Source organism: Oratosquilla oratoria, chromosome 2 (assembly GCF_046742065.1).
Source record: "Oratosquilla oratoria isolate Oo_2021 chromosome 2, ASM4674206v1, whole genome shotgun sequence".
Taxonomy (NCBI): Eukaryota; Metazoa; Arthropoda; class Malacostraca; order Stomatopoda; family Squillidae; genus Oratosquilla; species Oratosquilla oratoria.
Window position 1 is genome coordinate 90,367,798 of NC_134778.1, and position 24,797 is coordinate 90,392,594.

At 40.2% G+C, this 24,797-nt stretch overlaps 1 protein-coding gene across 5 annotated transcripts in view; it reads left to right on the forward strand.

The window, feature by feature from the left end:
• The window catches only part of LOC143041100 (alpha-1-inhibitor 3-like), a 163,424-nt gene extending 141,090 nt beyond the window's left edge, over positions 1–22,334 (forward strand). For 3 of the 5 annotated variants that reach the window (XM_076212818.1, XM_076212840.1, XM_076212833.1), the window contains 14 exons: positions 491–551; positions 1,519–1,726; positions 1,906–2,134; positions 2,680–2,906; positions 3,955–4,037; positions 6,886–7,007; positions 8,463–8,613; positions 11,082–11,320; positions 12,515–12,788; positions 13,224–13,390; positions 18,787–18,999; positions 20,288–20,602; positions 20,967–21,053; positions 22,055–22,334. In XM_076212818.1, coding sequence (XP_076068933.1) covers positions 491–551; positions 1,519–1,726; positions 1,906–2,134; positions 2,680–2,906; positions 3,955–4,037; positions 6,886–7,007; positions 8,463–8,613; positions 11,082–11,320; positions 12,515–12,788; positions 13,224–13,390; positions 18,787–18,999; positions 20,288–20,602; positions 20,967–21,053; positions 22,055–22,234 — 2,556 coding nt within the window. In that variant the 3' untranslated portion in view covers positions 22,235–22,334. The remainder of the gene's footprint in view (positions 1–490; positions 552–1,518; positions 1,727–1,905; positions 2,135–2,679; positions 2,907–3,954; positions 4,038–6,885; positions 7,008–8,462; positions 8,614–11,081; positions 11,321–12,514; positions 12,789–13,223; positions 13,391–18,786; positions 19,000–20,287; positions 20,603–20,966; positions 21,054–22,054) is intronic. The other 2 variants (XM_076212826.1, XM_076212850.1) reach the window with 1 other exon arrangement.
• Positions 22,335–24,797: the final 2,463 nt, after the last annotated feature.

Consider the following 24,797-nt stretch of genomic DNA (forward strand, 5'->3'; position numbering starts at 1 on the left):
TAAATTTATCGAGTTAACAGTGATACAGTGATGTAGTCAGAGGGACAATGACAATTTAGTTTGTTTTGATTTTAGAACTAGTTTAATTGAGTGCATAATACGCAGGGGGTCCACAGATGTTTTGTTTGTTTGCTGCGACCGAGGGTTGGGACAATATCAGTGTTGATAAGAGTGTTTGTAAGTTGCGTAATATTTAGCTGGTGTTCAATTGCTCTGATGTTCAAGCTATATAAACCCCGCATATAGCCAGTTTTACAGTCGGGAATCTCAGTGATATGGTTGAAAGGAAGTTAGGGCAAGTAGAAGGTGATGCGCACACAATGACAGATGCAGTGTGTGTGTGTGTGTGTGTGTGTGTGTGTGTGTGTGTGTGTGCGTGTGTGCACGTGCGTATGTGTGTATGTGTGTTTAGAAATGGCTAAGAAATAAATTTAACCCCTAAATGACCACAAATGTTAATTAATCCAACACCGATTTTGATACCCGGCAGTTTTCTGGCTTACACTTCATCACAGACCTGACAGTGGAAACACGACCCTGTAGGAAGGACGGTAAGGATTTCAGCTGTTTCAGTGTCTTAGCGCTGAACTGTCGTTAAAAAAAATCTCTTCTTTCATTTCTTTTCCAATCTTTTTGAAATTTCAACTTTTAATTTCTTTCTATTGAGCTTACATTATCTGCACCGTCCACGGTGTTCTGTCCATTTGTATACCAATTACTGAATAGTGTATTGATAAACGACGGCAATACTCAAAATTAATATTTTCGCTTGCAAGAAAACTAATAGAAGTATTGGTAGGCCGCAGCGTTCGTTGCAGTCAACGTTTACTCCTGCTTAGTCAACCAGTTAGACAATCTTTATTCTTGGATTATCTTGCAATTTATATTTTGTGTTTGCAATTTGTATCTTATATTTGCAATTTATATTTTGTATTTGCTGGTATAATGTAAATTTTACTAAGTTGGTTGAGTTTTTATAGAAAATCATTGTAAACTTTTTGCACTTGGTTATCTAATGAAATAACACCGTATATTATAGCAAATGCCGCGTATTAGTATCAATTTTTTCATCTCGAAACTCCTACTAGGTCGGTTTATATAAATTATGCAGTATTCTTAATTGCAATCACTAGACAGGAAAAGCTTATGCTCTAAGATATTTCCTTCATCCAATCTATTCATGTAATTGATAAAGTTTTAACAAGTAAAGCGCCGTACTCACATGTTTTTATTAGGTTTCTTCTAAACAACGGCCTACTCGTGAAGCAATAGAATAGGAAATTGTTTTGACTAAATTTGTAGTATATACTATTTCTAATACAACTCGTCTCAGTATATCTTCTTTAATGTTCAACGTTCTATCACATTCTCAACCCCTGCATCATGATTTGATAGACATGAATCCCTCTGTGAAGAGCGTCATTTAGTTTCAATTGTAGGCTTTGGACTATCATAAATTCAGCAGTAGTGGTTTCCATCTATAAAGTTTTCCTTCGTTCCCACCCACACAATGTGCAGAAGCCAACTTCATACTGGAGTCGGTATCAAGTATTGGAGCAGGAGCTGGGGGAGGCTCTGGAGGATCACCACAACCACGACCACCACCAGTCCCAACCAGCCCAGCAGGAGGAGGTGTAGAAGATGTTCAACCCAAGGAACCAGAGGTACAGTCCGACCCACGGACCTACTTCCCCGAAACTTGGCTTTGGGATCTCATTCTTGTTCCGTGAGTTGCATATTTGCATTATGTGCACATGTGATTATGTGGTAAGATGTTCATGTATTGGCTGTTGGCCTACTATAGTTTCATGTTGTCGAGAGAAAATACATGTCGATAGCAATTGATCTGTATAGATTTTTGGGCATTGTCATTTCCCTTAATACACTATATCTAATATATAACAGAGACGTAGGCCAAAGCGTGCAGGACTTCAACTTGCCCGACACCGTGACGGAGTGGGTGGGCAAGACCGTATGTGTGCACCCGCAGAAGGGTGTGGGCATCTCCGACAAGTCCTCCATCACCACCTTCACGCCCTTCTTCGCCGAACTGACGCTTCCACCCTCGGTCAAGCGCGGCGAAATCCTACCCGTCAAGATCTCCGTCTTCAACTACCAAAGTACCAGTCTTCCAGTGAGTGATACATATCTGTTGGACTTGACCGCATTCAGCATCGACCTCCTTCTTAATACTTGAACGCATATGGATAAGCATGCACACATTCACATATTACGTATATGTGCGAGAGCTGATTTTCCAACATTAGTTACAAATAAAGCTCGAGTGCTCATTTATTTGATTCTGCTGTCATCAGGAAATTTAGATATGGTAAATGCTTTATCTGCGACCTAGGTCATTTACATAAAGTATGAAGAGACGTGGTCAAAGGACATATTAAAAAAAAAAAAAAAAAAAAAAAAAAAAAAAAAAAAAAAAAAAAAAAAAAAAAAAAAAAAAAAAAAAAAAAAAAAACTCGTAACATCTTTTGCCAGAATACCGGTTGTGTATTTGTTTATCTTCTATATCCATATGTCTTTCGCTATACTTCGCTTAGGGAAAAGCAATGTGTTTAATTTCAATCTGGGTCTCATATGTACCCAAACTTATATTTTAAAGTGGTGTATTAAATAAATATTCGCCCTATAGAAATGATGAAACTTATCACTTTCCATTCACAGGTCAAACTGGTTTTGGAAGCAAGCCCCGACTTCAACATCTTGGGGGATACAGGCAAAAAAGTTGTTGCCTCTGGCGTGCGGAGTGCATGTGTGCCAGCGAGTGACAAAGTGACCCACACGATTCGTATAAGTCCACAAGAGATCGGCAACATTAATATGACAGTCAAGGCTTTCATCGACCACTCATACCCAGAGCCGTGCGGACCAGAAGAGAGGGATAGCAAGAGGTGAGGGAGAACTTTGCACTTCCAGAAGACATTTCCAATTTGAATGGGCATGTACACGTTAGACTACCTATATACCAAAAGGGTTTTTCTACATGTAAGGGAAGTAACCAGCAAAGCATGCACCCACCTCCATCCATCCCACTCCCATCCATCACCTATTTGTTTCCTTGTTATCTCAGCTCCTCGTGGGTGAAAGGTTATCTCTGTTTCCCGCCCGCTGCGCAGGTCAGAAGCAATGCAACAAGACACTGTTGTACTGGTGTATTGGCTGCATGGTAACATGAAGCCAATGCTTTAATGACTGTTTTGGGGCATACCTACGTATTGGAGAGATTTATCGTGTGTCTATTTTAGAGGAAAATATCTACTCATAGAAAATTGACAATACTTTTGTACTACGAATGTCCTTCCTTTGAAATTGTCCTTTACCATTTCTTTGACTCTATCTCTTCCTATCCCTTATGGTAGTGACAGGGGTGGGGATAAGGGAGCTCTGCCACCGTGTTTCTCTTGCATGTCTTAAAAGGTAGCTAAATGGGACGGAGTGATAAGACTAGGGATCCTGCTTTCTATATATTCATCTCACGAGGCGTCAATGTATAAGAGGGTCTGGGAGGAGAACTTCAAAGAGAACCCTGCAGACTGAGTCAAAATTAGGCATATTAATAGTCTCTGTTATACATACATAAATATACCAAAGGCTTCCCCCCCCCCCTTGCACGGGAGGTAGCCAAAAGAAAAAGGCATAGAAACTACTCCCACCCATTTCATCCCCTACATACTCCACTCCCCTCCACCCTCTTCCCTCCCTATTATCTTGGCACCTCCTGGCTGACGGGTCATCCCTGCATCTTGTCCACTGCCCTGGGTCAGAAGCAATATCGCAAGACACAGCACATCCACAGCAAGGCCGTTTCATTAATTCGGCGACACCCCCTCTCCGTCTCCTCATGTTATTTCTTTCTTCATGTAAGAAGTTTTAAGGTCTATTTGTCCACACATTGTGTCTCCATACCTCTCATAATCATAATTTGTGTCTTATTCACAGAGACGTCCTGATAAAGCCTCTTAAAGTGGAAGCTGAGGGTTTCCCGCGTGAGAAGATTTGGACTAAATACATCTGTTCTAAGGGTTAGTACCGGATCCACCAGATATCACTCTGTAACCTTTAAAACCCCTGGCCAACACAATAGTCCAATCATACACGTTAGCCTTCCTGTAATCCAGGCTTCAATTCTCAAGACCTGCTATATTTCAAGGTAGTTGCGCCTGATTATTATCTATAAGTGTTTGGAACCTGGCAGTGATTCCTCCAATACTGTGAACCACAGTATATATTTTGCTGTAGAAGACGCCAAATACTCCGTTTCCAGCACTGGTGCTCAGACAGCACTGTTAAACCGTTTATAACAAGAATTGGAACGATCGAGACACTGTTCAAGCCGATGTTTGATCTCCGGCTAAAAAGTAGATAAAAGATAGAATAAGATAAAACAGATGATCAAAATAAAACCATACGATGTTTACCACAACTAAATCAATACTGCACGCCACAGTGTTTGAGATAAGGACTTGTTGATTCGTTTTCGTAGATTTGTTTATAGAAGGCATGGGAGAAATATAAGTTTAAATGTGTATTCAGGATGCGATATTTAGTTTAACCTGTGTCATTATCAACAATGGGGAATATACCCAGAAGAGCGCGTGACCTCACACACCGACGTCATACTACAACGGTTCCTCCTAGTAAAACTTCATACATTCTCCCTACCTATCCTATGCAACTCTCCGTTGGAGCCGTCAACTTGCTCCAGCCATAAGTTATGTGAATGTCTCTTATGTTTCTTCCACTATTCTTTGTCTCCTGTGGAGATTACTCTGCGATTGTAATCAACATTAGGGAAACTTGTCACATTCCCATTTAATTAATTTGACACAAAGTTTTACCAGCGATAGCCTTTGATTCTCCTAAGGCACTTGGTACCAAAGACGTCGAGACATTTTTTAACTCAGCATTCGGCATTCATGTCTCACAGCTATACCTTGATGAAGTTGGTTACCTCATCATGGTAGATGGTGGTTATCGTCCCAATGTAGGAAGGAGTAATTCAAACTTCGATACTGTTTAGGACTTGTATTTGATTCGCCCGTCCGCCATGACATACAGAATACATGATAAATATATGAACGCTTTGTAAAGCGTATGCAAAGAAAGCTATATATAAATACATTTCACAATATAACAGTCGTCCTCATATGAGATGCAATATTTGGAACATACTGTATTGACTATAACAGATATATATATATAAAGATTTGATAAAGATTAACAACTTTATGTACAGTTGAAGCTATGTACACTTAGGGGACACTGCAGCAGTTGTGGCGTGTTGCCACATTACTCCCCCACGAGTGACTGGTGAAATAAGCCAGTCTTGGATGTCTGGGGATGGAAGCGCAGTTGACAGGAGTGTCCATAATTGGTGTTGGTCTGCGAACCACGTCCGCTTAGGGAGGGACAGGCTGGTTCATGATAACTAAGGCGTCGGCAGTGGCTGGGGGGTGGTCGACGATGGCTGCGGCGGCAGGCGGAGGTTGGTGCTGCGGCGGCGGCGGTGGGTGCGGCAGCAGGCTGGTGCTGCGGCGCCACCGGTGTGTGCGGCGGCGGTGGCTGGGCAGTCCTCAATAGCTGCGGCGGCGGCTGGGCAGAGGCGGTCCTCGACGGCTGCGGAGGTAGCGGTGGCGGCAGCACTAGGAGTCCAGCACTCCGGAGTTACCAATTCACGAGGTTGATTATATCATCTTGGTGACTGGTTCGATCCGCACTCCGGGTTCACCAATTGATGAGGTATGGTTACCTCATCTTAGTAGAAGATAGTTATCGTCTCAGTGTGGGAAGGAGTAACTTAAACTACGATAATGTTTGGGACTTATATTTGATTCGCCCGTCCGCCATGACATACAGAATACATGATGAATATAGAACGCTTTGTAAAGCGTATGCAAATATAGCTATATATAAATACATTTAACAATATAACAGTCGTCCTCATATGAGATGCAATATTTGGAACATACTGTATTGACTATAACAGATATATATAAATATTTGATAAAGATTAACAACTTTATGTACAGTTGAAGCTATGTACACTTAGGGGACACTGCAGCAGTTGTGGCGTGTTACCACAACCTCAAGACAGGGAACATAATATTCGGATCTGATCTTTACTGCATGAATAACGACAACGTTATATACTTTGGTCGAGCAGGCCCATAACCCAATGGACCACAACAATCCTTCGAAGGGCTGTCTGACATGACCCGGCATTGTTATGCATGTAAACTTTTCCAAGATCTCGTTGTTCGTGTCACAAACATGGGCATACTGAACTGTATCACCCAATAAGCTCTCAAACGCATGGATCAGTCAATCCAGGATTAGTCAGTCATCCTTGAAAAAAGGAAGACTGTTGCAAGCCTCACGGAAAAGTCCTCAGAGGTTCATCCTATGCCTGGTTTGACGTTTTCTTGCATCACTTAAACCATTCTCACTACCCGCACAGAGGGCTTGGTGCATTTGAGGGGGACATTTTGTAAACCCACCCCTACTAGTTGTACCATGTCTAGATGCTGTACACGTAAATAAAAAGTTGGTTTCCCATGCCCCATTCACCATGGATGCCAACAAGGAGTCGTGGGAGAGTAAACTCAACCATCATCTTGCTTAGTAGTGAAGAGGAGAACCGCGGGCCGTGAGGTGTCGGCTTAGGCGGTAGCTGCTTGGCTCAGGGTGTGCCTTATTCTTAGGTTAGGCAGTTCAGCCTATGCCTATCAAACCCGAAATGGGCCGGCTGTCCTGTTTTGAATCAGGAATCCATATCTGTACCTAGTGTCACCTATTACACTAGTTATAACTACAAAATAATTGAAACTTGCCATACCAAATAAGGAACTTGAGACAATATTATGTTTTCAGACCTGGAAAACAATGTGGACGCACTCGATGTCTGGCGTGTCGAGTCCCCGCCCAACATAGTCGAGGGGTCCGAGCGTGGCTTTGTCACGGCATCTGGAGACCTGCTCGGCCCTTCGCTTGAGGTAGGTCTTACTGGTTTATTTGGTGCTTAGAAAGAGTGGTGAGGGACCGGGAGAGAAAATGACAGATAAGACCAAGATTTCATTATCATAATTCCTTATGTGTGTTTGTTTGTTTGTGAGCGCGCGCGCGCGCGCGTGTGTGTGTATGTATGTGTGTGTGTATGTGTGTGTTTGTGTTTGTGTGTGTGCTTATGTATGTGTATGTGTGATTCACCACGGTTATGGATTATATTTTGGACTTATGATCGACAACTATTGCATTCCCAGATGAGAGCTCAGAGCTCATATATGGCGCCATATATGTATAGTCTTGTGATCTTATCCCCACACACATACACAACTACTTGCCCTTCAAAATGCAATCCTGGGCGAGACTTGAACTCGAGTCGCTAAATTAGTGGTTGAGCGCGGTACCTCGACACCATTAATTCGTGTGTGTGCCTTTACCTTTACCTAGTTGTATTATACGGGAAGGGAGCTATGCTTGTAGTGTATGTGTGTGTGTGTGTCTGTGTGTGTGTGTGTGTGTGTGTGTGTGTGTGTGTGTGTGTGTGTGTGTGTGTGTGTGTGTGTGTGTGTGTGTGTGTGTGTGTGTGTGTGTGTGTGTGTAAGTGTATGTGTGTGTGTATGTGTGTGTGTGTGTGTGCGCGCGCGCGCGCGTGTTTGTGTGTATGTGTGTGTTTAGAATTCAGTTGAAGTACACCTCTAGTGTTGTATTATACCTATAGAGATGCAACTTCAAGATAATTACATATTTCATAGTCAAAATCGTCAAGCGAGTAGTCACTGACATCCCTTTAAAAAATATTACCAACATCTATGAAAAACGATTGTGCATCACCTGTGAAGTTTCTGAACATAGCGGAGTGAATAAGTAAGCCATTCACAAACAAGAAAATATCCATATTCAACAGATCGAAAGGATTTTCTCAAGGGTAAAGAGTTCATTGCCGTGTAAAACAAAATCATCTTTAGGAATGACATATACCTTCATGTGGTTCCTTTACCTATCGGTGAAAACTTTACATTCGAGTTATTCTACTACTATGTAATTTACTTTATACATATATACTAATACGTAATTTACTATATATATATATATATATATATATATATATATATATATATGTATGTATGTACAGTATATGTATATATATATATATATACATATATATATATATACATACATATATATATATATATATATATTATATATATATATATATATATATATATATATATATGCTGGGACATTGTGACAAGTTAAAGAAGCATGGAGCGAAACCGGTCAGTAATAAGATAAAAAAAACTCGGAACTAGACCCGTGACTTCTTTTTCCTCCTTCATATATATATATATATATATATATATATATATATATATATATATATATATATATATATATATATATATATATATATATATATATATATCATATGGCACTTCTTTCCGTAGAACCTCGACAGCATGATCCAAATGCCTTACGGATGTGGAGAGCAAAACATGGTTCGGTTTGCGCCCAATATCTACATCCTGCAGTATCTGGAAGCCTCGCAACAGCTCACCCTCGATGTAGTGGATCGGAGCAAGGAGTTCATGCAGCAAGGTAAGGACAGGTATTGGCGGTTCTTTACGCAGAAATTAATTTACTTTCTAAAAGGATGTTGATCATTTACGTACTTTTTCATATATGTATCTGCTCATTCATTTATTATTTGACTATCTGCCTATTCATATATTCATTCATGGTCATTGAGGTGTCTCGACTGAGTGCAATGAGTAAGAATGGGAAAAAAGAGGTAATGCTAGACACAATCGAATTTTATAGAATGTAGTGAAAGAGAGATAACAGGTAGGAATTAAAAACAATGTGCTTCAAAGAGAAAATTATAAAGTGTGTAAAACTGGTGTGTGTGTGACGAGAGAAAATTGTGGATTGTGGAATTAGAAGAAAGTTAAAGAAGAGGTGTTGTGAAATAAGCTCAAAGAAGAAACGATTGGGAGAAGCTAGAAGAATGAGTGATGGGTTAGTTCGTCCACATTTGGAATATGCTGTTTCCGTATGGTCACCGAATCTCATTAAAGACACTGACAGATTAGAAAAAGTAAAACGGCGAGCCACAAAACAGATTCCAAATATAAAAAATAAATCATACGAAAATCGACTAAAACATATGAATCTGTTTTCCCTAGAAAAGCGTAGATTCAGAGGTGACTTGATGCAGGTCTTTAAGATTCTAAAGAGAATTGACATCATCAAAAGTACAAATTTCTACACTGAATGAGAATCCGACAAGAAATAATGGTCTCAAACTGTCAGGAAATATATTTAATTTGGAAGTGGGTAGAAACAACTTCGCCATCCTTGTAGTTAATGAATGAAATAAACTTCCTGCAGAGGCAGTGCATTGTAGTTCAGTTCGAAGCTTTAAGATTCATTTAGATAAACACCTAAGCAAGGTGCTGTAATGCCTACTATTTATTTTATGTTATTTATTTATTTGTTTGTTATGTTTGTCTGTTTGTTTATTATTATTTCCTTGATTATTACTTATTATTATTTATCTGTAAATTTATTATTATTTACTATTTACCTATTTGTTTATTATTTAACTTTACCTATTTATTCATTTACTTATTTCATTTATTATTATTTCTATTATTATAATTCTATTCATTTACTTATTTATTTATTATTTATTTATTTATCATTAATATAATTTTTTTTGGCATCTGACCTAGTTATGGCCCAAAAGGTCTCCTGTCGGTATGCTATTCCTTTGTGATTATAATCAAATAATTTATTGCATAATCAAAAGAGGAGGCACAAGTAGCTAAGATAATTAAAAGCTGAAAAAGGAACCTGAATTGGATAAATGTCATGTGGAATATGTGACAGAGTGATGGTGGAGTACCTGATGAGGTTATTCTTTGTGTCCGAAGGAAGGCAGTATTCCGTTCGATTGAAGGAGTGGCATGTAATATAGTCCTGTTATATGTAGCAAAGGAAGATAGATGTAAATGTATTTTTTTATTGGGAGATTAGTCTATTCAATGTTGTCGGTATAATGTTTGGTCGTGGGTTGACTGGGAGAATTGGAAGGGGGACAGAGGCAGTAATTAAGAAAGAGCAGTATGAGTTTAGGAGAAGAAGAGGGTGCGTAGATTAAGTGTTTGTGGTATTCATCAAAACATAAGGATGTTTTAGGGCCTTTTATAGAGTTGGAGAAGGCGTATGATTAGTCAGAAGAAACCTCTGCAGAGCGTATTACACTACGTAATAAGGATAAGTCTGTTGAATCTTTTCTAACACTTATAGTAGGTAATATCTGATGGTTGAGAAAGGAGTGAATGGTCTGAGGTGAAACTGGTGCTGCCTCCGAGTCGTACTGTGTCGATATGGTTGATCAACATGTATGTATATTAGATGGTAAAGACAGTAAACGCAGGAAAACTAGGCAGATGTTTGGAATTCGTGGGTGAGAATGAAAGGGATATGAACCAGTTGATTAAGTTTGGATGAGTGTGTGAAAGACAATTACAAGTGAATGTGGGGACAAGTAAAGTGAGTATATGAACAGGGAATGATTACGGTGATAGATTGAATGTTAGTGTGAAATTTGAGAGGCCTGAGGGATGTTCCGCTCATTTGCGTCATAGTTTATTTTGAGTGGATAAAAAAGGGTTTTCCATAAGGTTTAGCGTTGGGGTGTAAACTAGTCCAGGTTGTTGGGTCCTGCTGTGAAAGTGGTGTGCCTCGCTGTATTGCTTTTGAATCAAGCAATGTGGCGAAAGACAGAGAGACACTTCATCCCCGAGGAGCTGAGGTGGGAGGAGTGAACAAATTGATTTTATTAGTTTATTATGAGTGTATGCGTTTTGACTCGGCCACTTCTCTCATAAGGGAGAATGCTGTGCATGTGTGTGTGAATGTGTGTGTGTGTGTGTGTGTGTGTGTGTGTGTGTGTGTGTGTGTGTGTGTATGTGTTTGTGTATGTTCATTTATTAAGACAGCCATATATATTTCTTCGTAAAACCTGATCTAACATCTGTGGTTATGGTTGTCTTTGGTAGGATATCAACGTGAGCTGAAGTACCGCCACAAAAACGGTTCCTACAGTGCTTTTGGGGAATCTGACGACTCCGGGTCTACCTGGTTGACGGCATTTGTGGTCAAGTCCTATGCACAGGCCCAGCAGTACATCTTCATCGACCCGGAGGATCTGGACGTGTCCATGAAATGGCTTCAAGGACAACAAGCAGAAACTGGTTGTTACAATTCTGTCGGGAAGGTTTTCAACAAAGCCCTGAAAGTAAGTATCTTCTTGTCTGTATTACCCAACTGTTTTTATTCCGTCTAGTCGGATTTTGAGGAGGCCTTGTGTGGTGTGATTTTCCTGATGTACTGAATAGTAACAAAAGTGTGACTGTGCAAAAGGTTGACATCGAAACGGCACAGGATACTGAGTTGGAGAAACTGTTCGGGCTACCATGAAATGTCGGTTGCAGGAGTGAGTGTGTAGCCATGACGTTGTCATGATACTGATAGGCATAGAAAGAGAGGAATGATGAGGTGAGCGTAGTGAGTCGTGATAAGTTGTGGAAATAGGGAGATACGGATATTCACAAAGCAAATTCTTTGGAATTCTGGTCAAGAATGTCTGCAGTAAATATGTAGTGGCGTGGAAGAACGCTCCAAGCACCGTTTTTTTTTTTTTTTTTTTTATCTTGTTCTATTTTTTCACAACGCCAGAGATTATTCCTAAAGTTAACCAATACCAAAAGTAATATATCTACGTAGAACGCCCCTGTGAGGGAGGTGGGGTTGGGGAGGGGGTTTCTATGTAAATATATGAGATATAATGGCGAATTTTGCCATCTAATTTATAATGACACTTGGAGCGTTCTCTCGCGGCGCTACTCAAATGATAAATTTAGGGCAATATATGAAATTCTCATGGATAATTATTTTTTTCTCATCTATTTTTTCTTTTTAAAAAATGAAATGTGTTCTAAACTGAGAAAAAAGTAGTGACGTAGACCCGAATAATTCTTGGCGTTTGTCGCCATTGTATGATGCTAACAAAAAAATCATTGTATGTAGATACACTGTTCAAAGCTAATGATATTGAAGTATGACACTCGTATATGCTGGAGTAAACATATAACTTACGTAATTTGATATTCTATGGTATGTGTCAGAATCCTTTGGTACATGCATTTCCAACAGCAATAACACATACAGTATCCAGTAGGAACCATAATGTCCATTTCATCAAGGTGACATACCCGGTAATTTATTAAAGTTGTCCTGACTAGCAACGAATAATTTGTTTTTTCATCTGAGGTTCATCCCCGGACAAGTGGTTCTCGAGAAAGCGAAACCCCTTTCCGTAAGGGGTCTGCTCTAGATATATAAGACTATATGACGTCAACTTGTCCAGAATTCTTAAAGTACATCTCAACGATGGTGAGACCACAATATCTCAAATTCACTTATCTTTCAGGGTGGCATCGGCAAGTCCTCCTCGGCAGCACCCTTGACCGCGTACGTCCTTATGGCCCTCCTGGAGGCGGGAGAAAACGCCAAGTCCCCGGCAATCCAGAGTGCCATCACTTGTCTTCTGCAGGAGGAGACACTCTCCACCTACGCACGGGCTATTACCAGCTATGCGCTGACACTGGCACAACACCCAAAGGCAGAAAACTATATACAGCAGCTCCTTGGAGAAGCTACCAAGACTCCTAGTACCATCTTCTGGGATATTCCTCAAGGAGCAGGTACGTCAAGAGGATAGGTTTTCTGTCGATATATCGCATAATAGCTCCACGACTGGGCTTGCGGCAGCGTCGTCGTCGCCGTCGTCATTATCATGAACATCATTATTATTATTGTTACTATTACTATTATAATGATTATTACTACTATTATCATTATGATTACAACTGTTATGATTACTACAATTATTATCATTACTACTACCATTATTATCATTACTACTACTATTATTATTAACATTCCTACTACTACTACTACTACTACTACTACTACTACTACTACTACTACTACTACTACTGTTACTACTACTAATACTATTGCTAATACTACCACTACTAATACTATTACTATTATTGTAATTATTATTATCATGATTATAATTATTGTTATTATCGTTACTATCATCATTACCATTATTGTAATAATGATAATAATAGCGAGCGGGTCACCTTCACCAGGCAGAGGCGCGGCGGTGGAAACTGCGGGTTACGTGGTTTTGGCGATGATGACTCTGGACAGTGTTCATTATGACGGAGAGGCCTTAAAGATTGTCAAGTGGATCTCAAGTAAAAGAAACAGTTATGGTGGCTTCGTATCCACGCAGGTAAGTCTGATTTTGCGGACGCTAAGATTCTATTCTCTCATATCAGACGGTTACGAATAAAATTTTAGAGGTAATTATCAAACTCTACCTGGCGTTAGTTAGACCCATTCTTGACTATGGGGTACAGTTTTGGTCTCCGTCCTATAGAGTGGATATCAAATCAGTAGAATCAGTATAGAGGAGAATGACCAAAATCATACATGGCCTAAAAAATCTACTTTATGAGGACAGGTTTATGCACCTTAACTTACATTCTCTGCAGGACTCGCAGTAATGGATATAAATTGGACACATTTAGATATAAGGAGGCAATAGGTAAGAACTGTTTTACCAATAGAGTGGTCAACGAATGGAATAGACTTAGTAACCATGTAGTGAGCACTGAAACTATCGGTTGCTTTATGAAAAAGACATTTTCGTGGATGGGGATGACAAGTGGTAATAGACATGGAACTGTCTAGTCGTCCTTATGGCCTCTTGCGGTCTCCTTTATTAATATGTTCTTATGCTCTGACACAAATCACCGAGTTAGCAAATTTGAGCTTTTGAGATAGGTGTGACTCATTTTCCTGTAAAATTAGTTCTTGTCGTTGTAGTTCCCAAAAGTGATTGTCTTTCAGTTTGTTGGTGGAGCAGTGAGTGATATGATAATATATATACTTCTGGAGGTGGGTGTCTGGTAGTTGTGGAGGAAGAGAAGATAGTCTTTGTGTGTGATACGGGTATTTGAGTGTTGCTTTGAAGTTTCTGTGTGTGTGTGTGTGTGTGTGTGTGTGTGTGTGTGTGTGTGTGTGTGTGTGTGTGTGTGTGTGTGTTTGTTTTCTAACATATAGTTTATTGGGTGGGTTGTGTTTGTGGAGTCTGCGGCAAGTATTTGTATGCCTTTTATGTCCAAGAGATCCTTGACATTGAGGACTTTCGTTTCATGGTGTAGATAGTCTGTATGTGTTGTATTTGTGCAGCCTGCGATTGTCTTTAGGGATTTATTCTGTATAGTCTGTAGGGTGTTGTGATGTGTCTCATTGAGATTAGGGACCCACGCGGGGCTCGCATAATTCGTCACTGATCGTGTATATTGTTTGTATAATGTAGTGGTACTTTGTTTTGTCCGAATATTGCACCTGCAAGTGATTTAAGGGCGTTGAGTCTAGTAGTGCATTGTCCTCATGTTTGTGATGTGTTGTTTGAATGACATGGATGTCGTATGTTATGCCAAGAATCTTGGGTGTGTGTGGGGTATGAGGGTGTTGTTGATAAAGAGGCGTGGATTTGGTTGGGGGAATTTTGTGTCTGTAATGGATCAGGTTTTGAGTGTGTCGAGGTATGGATGTCGTATTTCTATGGCTTTATCAGCATTACTTTATGTGCATGTAATTGTTATGTCGTCTGCATAAGAAGAATTTTGTATTTTTGGGGTGTGGAGTGTGGGTATATTGACCTGGGGTATTGGCTGCATGTTATTGGTTATTGTGGCAAAATAGCATGCAGTTGATACTTTAGGGTCTATATGGGGCGCCCCTACGGACCAGTGCCACACATGATTTTTTCTGTTCATAGAGAAATGATGACACTTATATACTACGACTCTCCCTCCGTTATGCTGTCCCCCAACCCCTTGTTACTGTCCTGTACCATTTCTCTGAATATTCATTTCCTTTTTTCGCCTACCCTGTGGTGGGGGAAAAGAATGCTACCACCAAGTCTTTCCACTTGAGTCATAAAAGGTGAAAACAACAACAACAACGGGACGGGAGATGGGATTAGGAGTCTTGCTACCTGTAGCCCCAAAAGGGGACATTCCCAAAAAAAGTAAAAGCATAAGAGGGTCTGGGAGTTTTCGAACCAGTACCCTAAGGTTTGGGTCTTTTAATGTGCGTGGATGTGGTACAGATGAGATTAAAAGGGAAGAGATAGGTAGTATGTTTGTGAGAAGAAAGATGGATGTGCTGGCTTTCAGTGAAATTAAATTGGAAGGGAAGGGCGAGTGTGAGTTTGGGAGTGTAGCTGGGAGGTGCTCAGGAGTGAAGAGTGGACGAGGGAGAGAAGGGGTGGCTATACTAGTAAGTGAAGAGATAAGTAAGCGTGTAGTGGAGTGGAAGGAGGTTTTATCAAGGTTGATGTGGATGAAGATGAAGCTGGGAAAGGAGATGTGGGTTTTTGTAAGTGCGTATGGGCCTGTTAGTGAAAAGAGCATGAAGGAAAGGGAGGCTTTTTGGGTAGATATAAATGAGTGCATAGAGGGATTAGGAAGAAATGTCAATGTAGTTGTATTGGGAGACCTTAATGCTAGGGTAGGAAATGAACCAATAGACAGAGTGATTGGGAAGTATGGAGTTCCAGGTAAAAATCGTAGTGGAGAATTAATGGTGGAGATGTGTCTTGAAAGAGAGTTGATGATAGCAAATACAGTGTTTAGGAAGAAAGTCGAGCACAAGTACACATGGGAGAAGGTGGTGGATGGAAGGGTGGCAGATAGAGCGTTAATGGACTATATAGTAGTGACCAGGAGTATGGTAGGAAGAGTTAAGGATGAACATGTCCTAAGGGGAGAGAGTGGGGGAATATCAGATCATTTTCTGGTGGAAGGTAAATTGAGAGTGAAGAATAGGTGGAGAAAGAGGAAAAGGGCAGAAGGTAGGGAGGTACTTAGAATGAACTGTTTAAATAAAAAAGGAGAATGAGTATAAGAAGAAGCTGAGAGAGGAGTGGGAGGGAGTAAAGGATAGAGTAGAACTAGGAGTGGAGGAGGAATGGGAATGGTTTAAAGAGGTCGTCATAAGGTGTGCAAAGATGGTGTGTGTAACAAGGAGGGCGGGAGGCAATAGAAGGAAGGGTAGTGAATGGTGGGATGAGGAAGCAAAAAAGGGTGTAGAAGAGAAGAAGCAGGCATTCATAGATTGGCTACAAATTAGGACAAGTGAATCGTATGAGAGGTACAAAGTAAAGAGAAGGGAAGTTAAGCATAAGATAAAGGAAGCAAAGAGGAGAGCAGATGTGAAATGGGGTAAGAGTATGACAGAAAATTTTGAAAGTAATAAAAAGATGTTTTGGAAGGAAATTAAAAAAGGAAGAGGAGGCGAATCAAGTAGAGAAGAAAAGGTAAAAGGTGCAGACGGAGAGATGATAATGGAAGAAAGGCAGTGAGAGGAAGGTGGGCAGAGTATTTTAGGGAGCTGCTAAATGTGAAGGAGGATAGGGAGTGAAAGATAGTTGCAGTAAGAAACACTAAGAAAATGAGAGTGATGAGTGAGGAAAATGGAGGAGAAATAGGGCAGGATGAAGTGAAAGCAGCTGTTAAGATGATGAGAGCAGGTAAGGCACCTGGGTTGGATGGATGCCATGCAGAATGTCTGAAGAAAGGAGGTACAGTTATGGTGGACTGGCTGGTGAGGTTATTTAATGTTTGTTTAAGAGAGGGTAGAGTACCGGAGGACTGGAGGAGTGCCTGTATAGTTCCGCTTTACAAGGGAGAGGGGGACAAGTGTGAGTGTAGTAGTTTCAGAGGGATCAGCTTGTTGAGTGTAGTTGGGAAGGCTTGTGGGAGGGTCTTGATTGAGAGGATTAGGAGAGGAACAGAGGGAGTAATTGGTGAGGAACAGTGTGGGTTTAGGGCAGGTAGGGGATGTGTAGATCAGATTTTTGTGGTAAGACAGATATGTGAGAAAGCTATAGAAAAGGGGAAGGATGTTTTTTAGGCTTTATGGATCTGGAAAAGGCTTACGACAGGGTAGACAGGAAGGCATTGTGGGAGGTACTGCAGATATATGGGACAGGAAGAAAGCTGTTAAGAGCAGTCAAGAGTTTTTACGAGAGTAGTAGAGCTTGTGTTAGGATTAGAAATGGAGAGAGTGAATGGTTTGAAGTAAAGGTGGGACTTCGACAAGGATGTGTTATGTCGCCCTGGCTGTTCAATCTTTACATGGATGGGGTGGTGCGAGAGGTGAATGCAAGGGTAGTGGGTCAGGGGCTGGAGATGGTTAAAGAAAATGGAGAAAAGTGGGAGGTGAGCCAGCTGTTGTTTGCTGACGACACTGCGCCTGTAGCAGGATAAGAGGAGGGATTGAGGAAGTTAGTGACAGAGTTTGAGAAGGTGTGTGAAAGAAGGAAGCTGAGTATAAATGTGGGCAAAAGTAAGGTGATGAGATATACAAGGAGAGAGAGTGACGGCACGCTGGAAGTGAGTATAAAGGGTGAAAGACTGGAGGAAGTGGATAGTTTTAGATACTTGGGTGCGAATGTGGCAGGAAAGGGAGGAGTGGGGGTGGAGGTAGAATGTAGATTGAGAGAAGTGAGTAAATGCCTTGGTGGATTAAAAAGTGTAATAAGATATAGACATCTGGGAATGGATGGTAAGAGGAGATTATATGAAGGAGTGATTGTGCCAACAGCACTGTATGGGGCAGAAACATGGAACACAGGAGAGGAAGAGAGAAGGAGTTTGAATGTGTTTGAGATGAGGTGTCTGAGAAGTATGATGGGGGTTACTAGGCTAGATAGAGTGAGAAATGAGGGGGTGAAGAGGAAAACGGGTGGAAAGGGAGCTGGGAGATAGGGTTGATAAAAGAGTATTAGGATGGTTTGGACACATGGAAAGAATGAGTGAAGAAAAAATAGTAAAAGAAGTGTGGAAGGCAGAGGTGGAAGTAGTGAATATGAGGGGACGCCGCCCTAGGATAAGATGGATGGATGGGGTGAAAGGGGCATTACAAAAGAGAGGAATGTCTGTGGAGGAAGGGCGGGAGAGGACAGAAGATAGGGGCGAATGGAGAAGGGTAGTGTATGGATGATGCTGTGATGCATGATGGGGAGTGGGTGGGATATGGGGGGTGAGGAGGTATGTATGAGAAAAAATTTTGACGCAGCCCGAAGGGATTTCTCCCCGTCTTTCTCCTTTTCTGCATGTGGGGACGGAGAGGGGGGTCGCCTAATTTATAAAGTGGCCTTGCTGTGGATGTGCTGTGTCTTGCGACACTGCTTATGACCCAGTGTATAGGGTAATGGCATCAAAAGCTTTACTAATATCAAGTATTATAGAAAGTGTTTCGTGTGAGAGCTTATCTGAACTGATACCTTTAAAAACCCTTTGTGTGAACCTATCGGAAGTGTTTGTGGATTGTAGTGGTCTAAAACCGTATTGTGATTTGGTAAAGGGGATATGTGACTGTTGACTGTGGTCATGGCTATCATCATCGGAATTTCTTGAAATCACTTGGCGGATATGGCATCCTCAATTGTAAATGGTGTTTGTCTTAAATGAATATCTGGTGAATTGTAAACTCCTTCTCATATACTTTTATCCACAATTATTATCTATTTTTCACCTGCAATTCCAGCGTCATTCAACTCTTGGTTTTGTTGGATTCTAATTGCCACTGGACGTGTACGTTTTGTTTCAGGATACGGTGGTTGCCCTGCAGGCCCTGGCGTTGTTTTCCAGCACGCGGGAGCAAGGCGGCGCCAACCTAACCGTCACGGTTGGAGCCGAGAACCTGCAGCACTCCTTCAGCATTAACGAGAAGAATAAGATTCTTCAGCAGTTTGTGATGCTCCCGACTCTTCCGACTGACGTCACCTTGGAGATGACTGGCCAGGGATGCGCTCTTTTGCAGGTGAAGTTGTAGAATCTAGCACATTGCTCGTTCTTCTTAATGCTACAATTGAATCACAACCAGATTTGCACAATCACTATTTAGCGTTTTCATTATTTGTTCGGAATGTCATGAAGCCAAATATTTTTTTCTTCTGAAAACCTGGCTAAACATGTTGCCAGTAATATGAAAAACTTATGTCATTCTGACCGACCCTTCCACAATTAACGTTTTAAACCGATTTTGATTAACCCATTGGCGGCTATTCGGGCGGTTAAGGTGTCAGATCCATATAGCATTTGTTATGTTCAAACGAATTCAACAAATCTAATCTTGAGTACTTCACTGATAATGCTAATTGAAGTCAAGAGATGGGAAAGTAATATGTTCGTGCAACACAATTATCTTCTGATTTGTAGACTAGTTAAGACCAGGGTAAAGTACAATGGGAGTACATTGCTTCAGTGACAGACAATACGTCGAAATCCATCATAAATGAGGTGCCAAACATCGCACCTATGTATTTCTCTATGACGTTAGAGACTATTGATCGAAACGCAACCACTTATGAAACAAGATCCAGAGTTCAAAATCTGCGTGACTTGGGGTACTGTTCATTGAGACTCTTGGGACTTATAGTCTTGGGACTTATAAAGGTTGAAGGATACACCTATTTCTGAGTATACAGGATGTAATAAAATCACATTACAAACAAGTGATTTGTTTAGAAAAGGGGTGAAGCCTCGAACGACTTTTTTTTTGTGAATGACATTGCTTTTTGGTTATTTGACTTCTCCTTTTTTATTTCATAATTTTTTTTTAAGTTTCGTTCGGACTTGGGTTTCTGTATGCTTACCTATTGTAGGTATGGTTTCTTTGAAGGACTGGTTGAGTTAGATTTTGACCGTCTGTATAAACGCAGCTGGAATAATTCTTGGTCAGTAAGGAACACGGAAAGTAACCTGATGTCCGTTCCCTTCCATCCAAGACCTTATGAGCGCACGTTGTTCCTTTCCGCTAAACAAAGGGGTTTGGCATTAATCATTGTCTGCTCGAGTTGAATGAATAATTCCGGACGAGGGGTTCCCCCAAACTGAATAATATAGTTTGGGATTAACTAGAACAAGATAATGAAAGTTATTCACTCGAAATAAGAAATAAGAACGGTCAATATTTAAGGACAAGTCCAATATTCGCTACTAGGTCAGAGGCCAAAAGGCAATGAGTACAAATGTGTTTGTAGGAGATAATGGTTTTGTAAGGAAAACTCTCAGTCGGTGTTTATTAACTGAAGGTGATTCTGTTTCAGGCTGTCCTCCGATATAACGTACCTACTCCGGACCCAGCTGACGCCTTCAGCCTCAGCGTGAAAACGAGGACCGCTCCGGACAAGAAATGCGTGACCAAAGAAATCACCGCATGTGCCTCCTACCTCCTTCCCGACGAGAAGTCCAACATGGCCATCCTTGAAGTCAAGCTTGTGTCTGGCTACGTGCCCGTTAAGGATGACCTGAAGGCGGTCGTCAATGGGTCGGTGCTGTTTAAGAGGTTTGAGGTTGACGGCAGCGTGGTCTTGTTCTACATCGATGAGCTCACCAGTGAAGCATTATGCGCTACCTTTAAGGTAAAGTTCTTGTTTGTATCCGTGTTGGACTATATGTTAAGAGGGTTAGTGGTAATTTAAGTCCGACATACAATACTTGTCTATTATACATTTATGGCATAAGGCCCATGAGGTCTTGCCGAGGCGGACGCACACATTTGAATCCCCTGAAGGGTGGTTACATTACTTAGATGGCAACGTCCATTCTGCTGATCTCCGACATGCAGTATTGCCACAGTTTATGCTTAGCAAAACACTTTGTCAGGTAGTTTATAGGAAGTGAATGCTCTTTCGCCATTGAAATGTGTCTGAGTGAGAAGACAATCACGAGACTCAGTTTGCCTAAATCTAAGGGTATTTTCTACTAATGAACCATGCGTTTCAGGTGACAAGGGAGGTGGACGTGGAGAACCCCAAGCCAGGTACAGTGCGGGTCTACGACTACTATCAACCAGAATTCTCACTTGACGAGGTAAATTATGATACCTGACATTTATTTCATGTTTCAACCCTCTCTTCTTTCACCCGATACACTACTTACCAACCTTTTTACCAGTTTTAACCTCCTTGATATTCTAACGTTACCATACACACGTTGAAATGGATATCTATTTCCTTTTCTAGAACACTCACAAGTTTTAAAAGTTTAACCAATGCTAATACAGACTCCTGCAAAATTCCTCTTATCACCCTCCCGTTCGAAACATTTGTTTGTATTCATTCGTAATAGCGAGATTTTGACATTTTCTCTGTTTCGTGGTTTCTACAGACAATTTCCTGTAATAGTCTTGCAAATGAGTCTTTGATTCTAAATACAGTTTATTCACCCGCTCTTCATTTTTGCTATGATTACCACAGTTTTTCCTTGATACACAAGATCCTTCATATCCAAAGCTAAAATATATTTCCTTGTAATTTTGCGTTTGTATACAATATATGATCTACTCATCTCTCTCAGTGGTACTTACGTCATTATAGCACCGCGCTATGTCCTATTCTTTTCGGTTTTCTCTTAAGAAATATATACACATCTCTTCTATAACTCGTGTATTACTGTCGTGGTTTATCTCAGTTTGTTCGATTAATTTCTTGTGAAAAAGTACATTTTCAGTTTGTACATGAAAGGAAATTCTTTCTGTCCTCAATTCAAGACTTCGTTCTGTCTCCTTATCCCGTCTCAGCTTATTCAACGTATATGTTTTTCATCGTCATATCCTTACTTCTTTTTCTATTACACGTCTCAATAAATACCTATCTCGCGTGAAAATTGCATGAAAGTAATGATTTATTTGAATTTAGTTAATTCTGATTATTAATTTCTTTATTTATTTGCTTTAGTTGTTTATTTGTCTATCTAATTATCTATGTATTCATCAATTTGTTTATCGTATTTAAATTTTTTTTTGCATGCACAAAAAATTACATTTGTTTTCCTTTTGACATCTATTGTCATCTAAACTCATGACATTTCAGAGCTACGTTCTTCCATCGGCTAGCGAATGCAGACAACCTTGGCAACCATTCCCATTCCCAGTGCCTATCGATCCAGTTGTCCCTTTGATTGAGGATGTCGGTGTTCTAAACTCAACTTCTCCAGAACCCACCACCGTTTCCCCGACTCCAGTCGTGACTGAGGGCACTTCCTCCCCATGATTAGTATAGCTTAAGTGTGTTTCTTGGTTTAGAGAAAGTTACATGATTGATGTTAAACTGATGTAATGATTTAAGAAATAAAGTGTTTTACACGTTCAAATGAACATTTCTTCTTGAAAAAAATCATTTCCTGTATCAGATATATTCTTGTAATATATACAGAGCAATTGTAGGAAAAGATACATACGTACTGTCACCAGCACTTATAGGTACAGTGGTTGGACAGTGACTCGTGACGACAATAGATGTGGCACCAGTGTGTTTGTTTACACGGTAGTGAAGCAGCGTGAATGGTTCGGGGCAACTACAATCATAAAAACCAGTTTATCATTTTTGGAATTTTCATTATATTCATGAAGTTGATATGATACGTGTTTAAATATGGTTTGATACGACGAATAAATTATCATTGACCAATATGATAATTGAGAAGTTAGGCATAAATGGGTTAACAGCAGTCAAGTGGTTGGTGGCGAGAAATATGGATACATGGACGGGCACCTGCTGCTCGACTTCTTAGCGTAGACCTGTGCATAAGAAGCCGTATTTTGGTATGGAAGGAGCGCTGGGCTGGAACACTATACGGCGTGAGATGTGTGGATGTCACGTAAATGCGTATCGTATCCATATTACTCGCTACCAACCACCACTAGACTGCTGTTGATATTGGTCAATGACGGTATTCGTCATATCAGCATGTCTATATACACATACACACACACCAAACTCATAAATATATTAAAAAAAATGTAAACTTGTCATTATAATGGTGTTTGCTCCGACCCATTCAATCTATTTCCGTGTAAACAAACACACTGGTGCCACATCTACTCTCGTCACGAGCCACTATCAAACCAGTACCAAGTATAAGTATTGGCGATATTATCTAAACATCTGCTAACATTTTCAACTTATACCCCTCTTTGTCTCCGGAAAGGGAAAGCTCGTGGTGTAGTGGGCAGATGAAGAAAAAGGAGAAGTGGAGGGATTATTGAGGAAAATGGAAGAAAACGAGGAAGGGGACTAACGTGCCCCGGACGCCAGAAGGAATGTAAACAAGAGATGTGCAGACGACACAGCTGAAATCGAACAAGTCACTAAAGGCTTTAAAATTAGAAATATAGATGAGAGCAGCGCGATAGAAAATGGAGATAATTATTTCTATGGATTCAATGAAGGAGGAGATGAAAACCTCCCCTAATTAGCAAGTCTAGAGGAAAAAACTAACAAAAAATGAACGAATCATGGGGGGTTAAGTTTAGCCAACTTGCACTAATTACACAGAGTTGATAAATTGAAAGAGCTAAAGATGGAGAACCAAAACCTAAATAAAGAAATAGAAGAATTAAAAAGACAGTTAAAAGAAGTAAAGGATGAGAATGAGGAATTAAAGAGGAATAAAGAGAATAAAGAGTCCATAGCAAAAGAGGTAAATGATTGCAAAAAGATTCAAGAGGATAGCAAAATTGAATTTAGAGATATAGTGAAACAACAGAAGAAGGAACACACTAAGGACACAGTTATTAAAGTGATGAGAGAGAAAGAGGATATAGTAAGAGACTTAGCAGATAAAAAGAAATTCTATTTGAGAGTAGTGGATATGAAAGTGAGGAAATCGTTCATAGGAGAGAAAAACAGAAGGGAAATAGAAAACAGGATGGAGGTAACATAAAATTAAAAGTGTCCTTCACAAATATAGATGGATTAATAACAGGCTTGAATGAACTGAATGATTACCTGAAGGAAAAAGAAACTGACATAATGGGAATTGTGGAGAAAAAATTGAAAGGTCCACTACCACCCAACAGTGTAGGATAGGGTGTATATGGTTATTGTATCAGAAACAGAGAAGTAAAACAAGGGGGTGGAGTTATGTTTCTGACTAAGAAGGATATAAATGTGAGGAATGTTACATATGGAAAGAATAGAGTGGAAATGATTATGATGGAAATAGAGGACAGAGGACAAGAAGAGCAGGAAGTTTGTGGTAAATTATGTGCCTCCTAAAACGGCTTCGTGGGAAGAGAGAGAACACAAGACTATGTTAGAAGACAGAAGGATAACACTAAATAAGATATGGAAGATGGAGGAAGAATAGTTATAATGGGTGACTTTAATTGTAAAGAAATCTGCTAAGAGATGACAGTGAAGGGTGGAGGCGACCTATGGAGAAATGTACTACTTGATACGAATATAAAACATACAATGACACAATAGATACAAGAGAATACTAGGTATAGAAATAAGGAAGAGCCATCGTGACTAGACCTAATAATCACATCAGAACCTGAAATAGTGGACAAGATTGAATATGAGACACCACTAAGTAAAAGCGACCACATATTAGTTGAACTGGAACTAAATGAAAAAAAAAATATATATATATGGGAAAAACGAACGATATAGAAACGAAAGAATGATGTATGGAATTTTTTTTTTTATAAATGAGATTTTTTTCAAAAAGCAGACTGGGAAAGGATATACAAAAAGGAAACAGCAGTAGAAGAGAAATGGAATATTTTGACAAAAGTTTATAAGGAAGGAGTGGAAAAGTATGCTCTAA